This window comes from Oncorhynchus kisutch, linkage group LG10 (assembly GCF_002021735.2).
Source record: "Oncorhynchus kisutch isolate 150728-3 linkage group LG10, Okis_V2, whole genome shotgun sequence".
NCBI classification, from domain to species: domain Eukaryota; kingdom Metazoa; phylum Chordata; class Actinopteri; order Salmoniformes; family Salmonidae; genus Oncorhynchus; species Oncorhynchus kisutch.
This window is the reverse complement of record NC_034183.2, coordinates 47,998,380-48,010,519: the sequence shown is the minus strand read 5'-3', so window position 1 is coordinate 48,010,519 and position 12,140 is coordinate 47,998,380. Positions and strand designations below refer to the sequence as shown.

Genomic DNA, 12,140 nt, shown 5'->3' with positions numbered 1-12,140 from the left:
GAGAAAGTGGAAAGTTAAGTTCCTCGGCGTACACATCACAGACAAACTGAAATGGTCCACTCACACAGAGAGCGTGGTGAAGAAGGCACAACAGCACCTCTTCAATCTCAGGAGGCTGAAGAATTTTGGCTTGTCACCTAAAACCCTCACAAGCTTTTATAGATGCATAATCGAGAGCATCCTGTCTGGCTGTGTCACAGTCTGGTATGGCAACTGCACCGATCACAACCCCAGGACTCTCCAGAGGGTGGTGCGGTCTGCACAACTCATCCCCGGGGGCATACTACCTGTCCTCCAGGACACCTACAGCACCCGATGTCACAGGAAGGCCAAAAAGATCATCAAGGACAACAACCAGCCAAGCCACTGCCTGTTCACCCAGTTATCATCCACAAGGCAAGTGCAGGTGCATCAAAGCTGGGACCGAGAGACTGAAAAATAGCTTCAATCTCAAGGCCATCAGACTGTTAAATAGCCATCACTAGCACAGAGATGCTGCAGCCTGCAAAAAGACTTGAAATCATTGGCCACTTTAATAAATGGAACACTAATCACTATAAATAATGTAACTTTAATCATGTTTATATCTTGCATTACTCATCTCATATGTATATATTGTATTCTATACTATCTACTGTATCTTAGTCTATCCCGCTCAGACATTGCCCGTCCATATATTTTATATATTCTTAATTCCTTTACTTAGACTTGTGTGTATGAAGTATTTGTTGTGAAATTGTTAGATATTACTTGTTAGATATTGCTGCACTTTCGGAACTATAAGCACAAGCAATTCGCTACACTCGCAACAACAACTGCTAAACTCGTGTATGTGACATCAAATTTGATTAGATTTATTTTAATGAGCTCTGCCCTGAAACAAGGCCAATAATAATACCTAGTGTGCTTTGCAGTTCATTTTGGCATGTTCTGTTGACATATACATTTTGGTAATTTAGCAGACACTCTTATCCAGACTGACTTGCTCAACTGAGGTAGATGAAAAACGTTTTTGTAACCATTACTGAGAATGTTGTTGCTGTTCGGGCCAGCTACTTGCAAATGTATTTTTGTATTTTAATTCAATACATTATAAAATGCACTTTTTGTAGTTTATTTTGATACATTGATCTTTATGGTATTTTGTATCTGTATGTTGTAATTGTATTTTGTATCCCTGCTACTGATCAACGTTTGCATAGAAGTATCATTCCAGCATGTCACACCTATATAGAAGGACATCATTATAGGCACTGCTCTTAGTTTGAGAATATAAAATAACATCTGTTCATTGCAAATGGGTCCATCGTAACATTATGATTTGTGATCACGGATGCTTATGAAACTAGTTTTCTTTTGTCATTTTCCACGATCGGGAATAGATTTTTTTTCAGCTGTCAGGAGCATCTCTAAACAACTCAGCTGGCAGGACGAAATTCCAAACAACTCAATTGGCTATTTCAGCTATGTGTTAAGAAATGGGTGGGTTGATCCTACTGCTACGATTGGATAGAGCGAGGCTGTAACTCCGCTCCCTTTCACATCTTCTCATATCTCTCTCTATCGCTCATACTCTAGAATGGGGACACCCCTTAAAATTAGTGTATTCGGCTATTTCAGCCACACCCTTTGCTGACAGGTGTATAAAATTGAGCACACAGCTTTGCAATCTCCATAGGAAAACATTGGCAGTAGAATGGCCCATACTGAGGAGCTCACTGACTTTCAACGTGGCACCATCATAGGATGCCACCTTTCCAACAAGTCAGTTCGACAAATTTCTGCCCTGCTAGAGATGCTCCACTCAACTGTAAGTGCTGTTATTGCGAAGTGTAAACGTCTAGGAGCAACAACGGCTCAGCCCGCAAAGTGGTAGGCCACACACGCTCACAGAACGGGACCACCGAGTGCTGAAAGCACGTAAAAATCAGTCCTCGGTTGTAACACTCACTACCGAGTTCCAAACTGCCTCTGGAAGCAAACTGCCTCAATAACTGTTCGTCGGGAGTTTCATGAAATGGATTTCCATGGCCGAGCAGCAGCACACAAGCCTAAGATCTCCATTTGCAGTGCCAAGCGTCTGCTGGACTGGTGTAAAGCTCGCCACCATTGGACTCTGGAGCAATGGAAACGCGTTCTCTGGAGTGATGAATCACACTTCACCATCTGGCAGTACGACGGAGGAATCTAGATTTGGCTGGTGCCAGAAAAACGCTACCTGCCCGAATGCATAGTGCCAACTGTAAAGTTAGGTGGAAGAGGAATAATGGTCTGGGGCTGTTGTTCATGGTTCGGGCTGATTTTGGAATGAGATGTTCGACGAGCCACATACGTCCACATACTTTTGGCCATGTAGTGTATCATTTGGTGCTGTTTACTGCTACAATGAGAACTAGCTCAATGGCGATTTTCTACCAAGCCATAAATGTGCATAATATCTTACAAGGAGAGCGAAGTTTTTCCTACCTATGAAACGATGATGCACGTCAGTATACGGATACGATTGCGGCTGGTCAGATCAGCAAATCAGATGGCTCGTTGCCGAAAATGGTGCATGTAGCTAGCTAGCCACATTTGCTATTAGCTCCTATCTGATATCTTAGCACCATGTTTATCTAGCCAGCTAGAGAGCAATAGTAAAGACATATTTTTATAGGCACTAACTCCGCCTTAGTTCATTGGACAAATCCAATTCATCATGAGAAAATTAAGTTTTTGTAAAAAAAAATGATAGGCCTCTGGTAAACACAGGCTTAGGAGATCTTTTACATTTTGTTCTATGAGACCATTTTCATTAGCTAAGGTCACGTTTTTAAATTATTTTATTAAAATGAAACATAAAAGGCTTATAATTCATAAAAGGTACATTTAACTGACTGATATTATTTCATAGTACACAACGTATAACATCTCCTAAACCTGTATTAATTTCAGGGTTATGATCTAGAAGCATGGTTTTGACTGCTCCTACAGTTTTGCATCGGTATTACAGTTTAACTGATGCCCCGGCCCAAATAGACGACTTCCGTACACGGCCACATAGAGAAGTCAGATTAGAAAATTCCTAATAAGACATTTTAGTCATTGCCTTTGTGCACAAAACATCCATTGAATTATTCAAATAATTGTCGCTGAGGCCAATTGTTTTTCATCACTCACAGGCGAAGATATTACCATTTTATATTCGTCTGACATCTTTTTGGATGATGTGTTTATTTCATCGCTTCTCGCGCTGCTCTCTCTGCATGCTGAGTGCTAGTGACGTGATGTTGGTCCCAGCTAGACATTAATTTGCATTGTGCAGTGCATGTGACTCAGACGGTGAGTGGCGGCTGGCATAACTGCAGTTTTGCTATGCAGAGGGACTATCAGCAAAGCCGATAGAGATGGGCCGATAGACTAGGCCAGTACGACGGAGGAATCTAGATTTGGCTGGTGCCAGAAAAACGCTACCTGCCCGAATGCATAGTGCCAACTGTAAAGTTAGGTGGAAGAGGAATAATGGTCTGGGGCTGTTGTTCATGGTTCGGGCTGATTTTGGAATGAGATGTTCGACGATGTTCGATGTTCGATGGCGCAGCGGTCTAAGGCACTGCATCGCAGTGTTAGAGGCGTCACTACTAAGAGGTTGACCAATTTAGGATTTTTCAACGCCGATACCGATTTATTGGCGGACCAAAAAAAGCAGATACCGATTAAATCAGACATTTTATTTATTTGTAATAATGACAATTACAACAATAATGAATGAACACTTATTTGAACTTAATATAATACATCAATAAAATCAATTTAGCTCAAATAAATAATGAAACATGTTCAATTTGGTTTACATAATGCAAAAACAAAGTGTTGGAGAAGAAAGTAAAAGTGCAATATGTGCCATGTAAGAAAGCTAACGTTTAAGTTCCTTGCTCAGAACATGAGAACATATGAAAGCTGGTGGTTCCTTTTAACATGAGTCTTCAATATTCCCAGGTAAGAAGTTTTAGGTTGTAGTTATTATAGGAATTCTAGGACTATTTCTCTCTATACCATTTGCATTTCATATACCTTTGACTATTGGATGATCTTATAGGCACTTTAGTATTGCCAGTGTAACAGTATAGCTTCCGTCCCTCTCCCCGCCCTTATCTGGGCTCGAACCAGGGACAGATCAACTACAGCCACCCTCGAAGCATCGTTACCCATCGCTCCAAAGCCGCAGCTATAACTACTACTAGAACAACTACTTCAACGTCTCAGAGCGAGTGATATCACCGATTGAAACGCTATTAGCACGCACCATTTCAAGCCATTTCACATCGGTTACAGCAGCCTAATCTCAGGAGTTGATAGGCTTGAAGTCATAAACAGCTCAATGCTTGAAGCACAGCGAAGAGCTCCTGGCAAATGCAGGAAAGTGCTGTTTGAATGAATGCTTACGAGCCTGCTGCTGCCTACCACCGCTCAATTAAATATCAAATCATAGACTTAATTAATTAAACACAGAAATACGAGCCTTAGGTCATTAATATGCTCAAATCTTTCAGTGAAATACGGAACCGTTCCATATTTTATCTAACGGGTGGCATCCCTATGTCTAAATATTGCTGTTACATTGCACAACCTTCAATGTTATGTCACAATTCTGGAAAATTAACTACGGTCTTTGTTAGAAAGAAATGGTCTTCACACTGTTTGCAACGAGCCAGGCGGCCCAAACTGCTGCATATCCCCTGACTCTGCTTGCACGGAACGCAAGAGAAGTGACACAATTTCCCTAGTTAAAAGAAATTCATGTTAGCAGGCAATATTAACTAAATATTCAGGTTTAAAAATATATACTTGTGTATTGATTTTAAAGAAAGGCATTGATGTTTATGGTTAGGTACACATTGGTGTAACGACAGTACTTTTTTTGCGAATGCGTTTCTTAAATCATCACCCGTCTGGCGAAGTAGGCTGTGATTCGATGAGAAATTAACAGGCACCGCATCAATTACATGCAATGCAGGACAAGCTAGATAATAAGCTAGATAATATCATCAACCATGTGTAGTTAACTAGTGATTATGTTAAGAGGTAAGTTTATTGCTAGCTAGCAACTTACCTTGGCTTCTTGCTGCACTCGCGTAACAGGTAGTCAGCCTGCCACGCAGTCTCCTCGTGGAGTGCAATGTAATTGGCCACAATCGGTGTCCAAAAATGCAGATTACCGAATGTTATGAAAACTTGAAATCGGCCCTAATTATTCGGCCATTCCGATTAATCGGTTGACCTCTAGTCATCCCGGGCTGTGTCGCAGCCGGCCATGACTGGGAGACCCATGAGGCGGCACACAATTGGCCCAGTGTCGTCCAGTTTAGGGGAGGGTTTAGCCGACTGGGATGTCCTTGTCAAATCGCGCTCTACCGACTCCTTGTGGCGGCCGGGCGTATGCACGCTGACTTCGGTCGCCAGCTGTACAGTGTTTCCTCTGACACATTGGTGCGGCTGGCTTCCGGGTTAAGCGAGCAGTGTGTCAAGAAGCAAGAACCCTTGGTAGGGTCGTGTTTCGGAGGACGCATGGCTCTCGACCTTCGACTCTCCCAAGTCCATATGGGAGTTGCAGCGATGGGACAAGACTGTAACTATAAATTGCATATCACAAAATTGGGGGAAAAAAGTACAAAATAAAAACTAGAAAAGGCCAATATCGGCGGGCTGATTTATCAGTCGTTCTCTAGTTGTAACAGGATTCCCAGTTCCTATTCACATAGACCGAAAGATGTGGTTTCAGTTGGAACCTCAGCAGAATGGAATCAGGCACGCAAACTGTCAGTCTGGCACAAGAAGTCTCTCAAACACACACACAGTCCTTTTCAGTAGCTAATAACCATGAAGTTTCACTTCTCCAGCATTCTTGCTTATTTAGTATATTTTCCGTTTTTTAGTAAACCGGCAAGGATGGGTGGTGGATATTAGAGCTGCTTTGGTATGGGTGTACGACATGCTTGTATGACATTCAATGCTGGAGTCCGTATCCCACGGCTCCTGACAATAGGCCACAATGAAGTGAACACTGAAGTACTGTCACCTGAGCCCTGATATGATCTTTCACAGTCACTATCTGTACTTTACTCAGGTCTACTTCCAATGCCACTGCTCCTATAAACGTCTGTGTGTCTGTGTGCTTATGACCCCTTACACTGTTGACCAGAAAAGGAACAAATGAATCCTGCCTGTAATAGTAATGTGCCTCTGTCTCTGTGTTGTGCAGGGTAGCGACGGACCACAATGTGGACAACACTACAGCCATCCTGCGTGACTGGCTCGTCAAGGTCCAAAAACTCTACCACTATGTGGAGTGGAGGCCGCAGGAGGAGCCTACGTGAGTTCCTCTCATGTTCACTTTATAAACTGTGTGTGTATCTGTTTCTGTATCTATCTGTGTCATTTATTCAGGAGAGGGAACACTTTCCATTATATTTATAAGTCATTTCTAGATGGTTAATATGTGATTTATAAACTACTAATTGACTGTCTACAAAATACATATAAAACACTTAACATCCTCCTTCACAGACACCTTAATGTAAAGTGTTCCGCAGAGGCACCTTAATGTAAAGTGTTACGGAGAGGCACCTTAATGTAAAGTGTTACGGAGAGGCACCTTAATGTAAAGTGTTACGGAGAGGCACCTTAATGTAAAGTGTTACGGAGAGGCACCTTAATGTAAAGTGTTACGGAGAGGCACCTTAATGTAAAGTGTTACGGAGAGGCACCTTAATGTAAAGTGTTACGGAGAGGCACCTTAATGTAAAGTGTTACGGAGAGGCACCTTAAATGTAAAGTGTTACGGAGAGGCACCTTAATGTAAAGTGTTACGGAGAGGCACCTTAATGTAAAGTGTTACGGAGAGGCACCTTAATGTAAAGTGTTATGGAGAGGCACCTTAATGTAAAGTGTTAAGGAGAGGCACCTTAATGTAAAGTGTTACGGAGAGGCACCTTAATGTAAAGTGTTACAGAGAGGCACCTTAATGTAAATTGTTTACGGAGAGGCACCTTAATGTAAAGTGTTACGGAGAGGCACCTTTTTAAAGTGTTACGGAGAGGCACCTTTTTAAAGTGTTACGGAGAGGCACCTTTTTAAAGTGTTACGGAGAGGCACCTTTTTAAAGTGTTACGGAGAGGCCCCTTTTTAAAGTGTTACGGAGAGGCACCTTTTTTAAAGTGTTACGGAGAGGCACCTTTTAAAAGTGTTAGAGGCACCTTTTTAAAGTGTTACGGAGAGGCACCTTTTTAAAGTGTTACGGAGAGGCACCTTTGTAAAGTGTTACGTACGGAGAGGCACCTTAATGTAAAGTGTTACGGAGAGGCACCTTAATGTAAAGTGTTACGGAGAGGCACCTTTTTAAAGTGTTACGGAGAGGCACCTTTTTAAAGTGTTACGGAGAGGCACCTTTTTAAAGTGTTACGTACGGAGAGGCACCTTAATGTAAAGTGTTACGGAGAGGCACCTTTTAAGTGTTACGGAGAGGCACCTTTTTAAAGTGTTACGGAGAGGCACCTTTTTAAAGTGTTACGGAGAGGCACCTTTTAAAAGTGTTACGGAGAGGCACCTTTTTAAAGTGTTAGAGGCACCTTTTTAAAGTGTTACGGAGAGGCACCTTTTTAAAGGGTTACGGAGAGGCACCTTTTTAAAGTGTTACGTACGGAGAGGCACCTTAATGTAAAGTGTTACGGAGAGGCACCTTAATGTAAAGTGTTACGGAGAGGCACCTTTTTAAAGTGTTACGGAGAGGCACCTTTTTAAAGTGTTACGGAGAGGCACCTTTTTAAAGTGTTACGGAGAGGCACCTTTTTAAAGTGTTACGGAGAGGCACCTTTTTAAAGTGTTACGTACGGAGAGGCACCTTAATGTAAAGTGTTACGTACGGAGAGGCACCTTAATGTAAAGTGTTACGGAGAGGCACCTTTTTAAAGTGTTACGGAGAGGCACCTTTTTAAAGTGTTACGGAGAGGCACCTTTTTAAAGTGTTACGGAGAGGCACCTTTTTAAAGTGTTACGGAGAGGCACCTTAATGTAAAGTGTTACGGAGAGGAACCTTTTTTAAAGTGTTACGGAGAGGCACCTTTTTAAAGTGTTACGGAGAGGCACCTTAATGTAAAGTGTTACGGAGAGGCACCTTGCTGTAAATTGTTCCCAGAGAGGATGTACTGAATGTTCTGTTTGTTTACGTTTGTCCCTCAGAGAGTACCAGGATGCAGACAGCCCGAAGCAGTGGACCAACCTCCGCTACGCACACGTGATGAAGCTGCGGCAGGCAGCACTGGACTCCGCAAGAGAAATGTGGGCTGACTACTTCATGGTACTTCTTTCTCCAGTCTCCATGACGACCCCACCCTCTTTTACAGATAAACAGGGGGCATCATAAACAGCACCCTATTCCCTACATAGTGTGTAGGGAATAGGGTACCATTTTGGACATAGATTGGCCCTGGTCAAAAGCTGTGCACTATGTAGGGAATAGGGTGCAATTTGGGATTACAGTCAAGTCTTTCTCCATGACTACCCATCCTATTTTAAAGAGACGCAGACTTCTCCTTACAATAACGCAATAATAGAACAGCGAGAGTCATGCTTTCCTATCTCACATCTGGTTTAGAGTAAACCAATTCATCTGGCATGGTGTTAGGATTTACCATTCTGGAATAAACCTTCCAGAATCTTAAATATGACAGCTTTGAGTTCTATTCTTGCACCCCTAAGCATGAACACATTGTCCAGGACTCGCAGGGGTGTACTTTTTATGATAGAGTGAAAACACAGATGAGGTCGTTTTGTTTTTGAAATGTGCCTTTTGTCTTCTGAAATGTTGTGCAATTAGAACTGGGTTAAAATAGAGCAGCTAAAGTTTATGAATGAAAACAAATACTATTTGAACCCAAGGCTGTGGCCTATGCTGCCTCATTCTAACACTGATTCTGGTGGCTGGACTTAGGCTGCCGCTACAATGAGATCCATTGTTCAAAGTGTCACTAGAGAGGGTTGCAGAGTGATTTTTAAAGCTTGAAGTGGTTATTAAAGTGTCTCACTGTTCCCGCTCCCCCTTCCATCACACACACACACACACACACACACACACACACATACTCTTCCACTCTCTCCTGTCTAGGTGGTGGACTGTGATAACCTATTGACCAATCCTAATGTACTGTGGAAGCTCATCAAGGAGAACAAGACCATCGTAGCTCCCATGTTAGAGTCCCGTGCAGCCTACTCCAACTTCTGGTGTGGCATGACCTCGCAGGTACGCTACTATTTGTGTGTGTGTGTGTTTGCGCGTGCGGTCGTGTCCTCCCAGATACTTTGCGTTCAATCATGCACTAAAGCGTTAGCACAATAACCTTGATTGAAACAGAAGTACTCATCGTATCCTCTACCTCCTCCAGGGTTACTATAAGCGCACCCCGGCCTACATCCCTATGAGAAAGCAGGTGCGTAAAGGATGCTTCGCGGTTCCCATGGTGCACTCCACCTTCCTGATTGACTTGAGGAAGGAGGCGTCACGCCAGTTGGCCTTCCACCCCCCTCACCCAGACTACAGCTGGGCCTTCGATGACATCATTGTCTTTGCCTTCTCCGCTCACATGGCAGGTACTGTTAATGTGTTCTCCCGCTTTTATCCTGTTTAGTAGCTTTCACATACAGCATGATAATGATTTGGTACATTTCATTGTGTTTCCCTCTACTCTCGCATGGCAGGTAGGCCTACTGCTGTTATTCTGTTTTACATGGCAGGTACAACAACTGCTGTTATTCTGTTATCATGGCAGGTAGGCCTACTGTTGTTATTTTGTTTACATGGCAGGTATGTCTAATGTGGTTATTCAGGATTACTGCCTTTTTTAGACCTGAGTTTTCCACAACGGTAATGAATAAGATTATATGGACAGGGAGGACCTGATTCTCGATCAGCTCTCCGGGTCTCGAGGTGCTTTGTGAAAAGGCTGAGGCTACGACTACATAGTTTTCACCCCTGCGCCACCCCTCAGGAAACGTATTTCTCAAATCTAAGGGGCGAATCACTGCGCATGTTTTTTTTGCAAAATTCCTGGGGGTTTAACAGACAGTGGTTAGTTCCCAGAGTCTGTTTTTTCTAATTCCATTCATGGACATAGGGTATGCTTTGTGTAAGATATCTTAATACACTATTGCATAAATAAGTGTCTAATTTTGAAGGTTGATATTTTGAGGTGTGACACAAAGAACCTAATCTGTAGTGAGACTTGCAGTGTGAATAGGCATAGAAAAGTGTAAATGTTTGTAGTAACCTTGTCATTAATAACAAACTTCTCTTCTCCCTCTACACTCTACTCTTCCTCCGTCTTCCTCAGATGTGCAGATGTTCCTATGTAACAGAGAGACGTATGGGTATTTCCCCGTGCCACTGCGAGCACACAACTCCCTGACAGACGAAGCAGACAGCTTCCTGCATTCCTTGTTGGAGGTCAATGGTGAGTCTTATGTCATACTGTCACAGGTCAAAAGGTAGTCGGCTTTAATGTCCATACTAGCATATACTAGCATCTGAATGGGCAAAACTGGTTAAAATTACATATTTTTGACATCTCACTGGGTTACCACTTAGGATGGATGCTAATACATTGCTTCATTCTAAGTAGTCGGCCAGTGTGGATATCGGAACACAGCTGGAAGTTGGAGCTTTTCGTTTTTCTCTAACTAATGTTACTGGTTGGCATGTGAGAGTTCTTTATCATTCCTATCATTTTTCTCCTTTCTCACGTCAGTGCGGAACCCTCATGTGCTGCCTTCGGAGTACATCCCGGCCCCCGTAAAGATACAAGATAAGCTGGGCTTTGATGAGGTGGGATATGAGCCAGCTCAGAATATGTTTGCTGTTCCTTATTGACCCTGAGCCCCTATGCCCACAATGTCAAACTCTTTCTATGGAGGCTGAGTGTCTGCAGGTTTTCACTCCTCCCTTCTACTTGATTGCTCAATTAAGGTCACTGATTAGTTAGGAAATCCCCTCACGTGGTTGTCTAGGTCTTAATTGGACACAATTGAAATGAAAATACAAAAAACAGCAGACACTCGGGCCATCTATGAGATGAGTTTGTCAGCCCTGCCCTAGGCACTCCTGAAGATGTGTAAGGATCTAATGGGTTTAAGCAATAAGGCAATTGCTTCACCATGTCTTCTGGTAGGCTCGGTTGAATTGTCACCACATTCCATACACCTATCCAATTGTTTTCGAGTGTCTAAGGGCATCTGTCGTTTTGGAATTTATCACTAGAATTCAAAATGTCTCTTCTACCCTTCAGCTCTAAATGTCTCCCTCTGTGGGTATCATGTGGTACTGCATGTATTCTCACTACCGTACAGGTAAGGCCAATGTATTGCGTGTGTGCAGGTGTTCATGATCAACTTAAAGAAACGGACCGACCGGCGGGATCGCATGCTGAGGACTCTGTACGAGCAAGAGATTGCCTGCAAGGTCATTCAAGCGGTAGACGGCAAGTAAGTTGACCTTTTTGAAGGCACTCTTCTCTCTGCCCGTCATATACTTCTTGTACAGATAAAGGTAGACTCAGTGATGGGACATCGTCACACACAGCAGAAGTTGCCCCACTGTTTATGATGTCATATCGCTAAGTCTTCAAGCGCTCAAAATGACCGCATTATCTCTCTCTCCATCTCTATTGTGTGTGTCTCTTTGTCTCATTCTCCCCTCACCCCCCTCTCTCCTGCCCCTCCCTCTCTCCCCCTCAGAGCGATGAACATCAGTGAGATCAATGCCCTGGGGATCCACATGCTACCAGGCTACAGTGATCCGTACCACGGTAGGCCCCTCACCAAGGGAGAGCTGGGCTGCTTCCTCTCACACTACAACATCTGGAAAGAGGTGAGTCCCGCAGCTGCAGGCCCAGGTAGAGTTCAGTAGGGAGAACATTTTTAGAAACTGTGTGCTACAGTGTTCTCTCCGAATGAATACATTAGGGTTGGGCTCAATTCATCATACTATTGAGAATGCTCCAAATCAATTCTTGAACTGAATTTGAATTGAAGTAGTAAACTGGATACAAAATTGCAATTAAAATTTGAATGAAAGGAAATAGAATTTAACTCAATGAAATTCAAATGCCTTT

At 43.0% G+C, this 12,140-nt stretch overlaps 1 protein-coding gene across 4 annotated transcripts in view; it reads left to right on the top strand.

Annotated features, from left to right (window-relative positions):
- LOC109897253 (procollagen galactosyltransferase 1-like) overlaps positions 1 to 12,140 on the top strand; it is a 34,710-nt gene that overhangs the window by 16,890 nt on the left and 5,680 nt on the right. For all 4 annotated transcript variants that reach the window (XM_031833844.1, XM_031833842.1, XM_031833843.1 and 1 more), the window contains 8 exons: positions 6,242 to 6,352; positions 8,218 to 8,335; positions 9,143 to 9,277; positions 9,420 to 9,624; positions 10,365 to 10,484; positions 10,779 to 10,855; positions 11,405 to 11,511; positions 11,764 to 11,896. In XM_031833844.1, the coding sequence (XP_031689704.1) occupies positions 6,242 to 6,352; positions 8,218 to 8,335; positions 9,143 to 9,277; positions 9,420 to 9,624; positions 10,365 to 10,484; positions 10,779 to 10,855; positions 11,405 to 11,511; positions 11,764 to 11,896 (1,006 nt within the window). The remainder of the gene's footprint in view (positions 1 to 6,241; positions 6,353 to 8,217; positions 8,336 to 9,142; positions 9,278 to 9,419; positions 9,625 to 10,364; positions 10,485 to 10,778; positions 10,856 to 11,404; positions 11,512 to 11,763; positions 11,897 to 12,140) is intronic.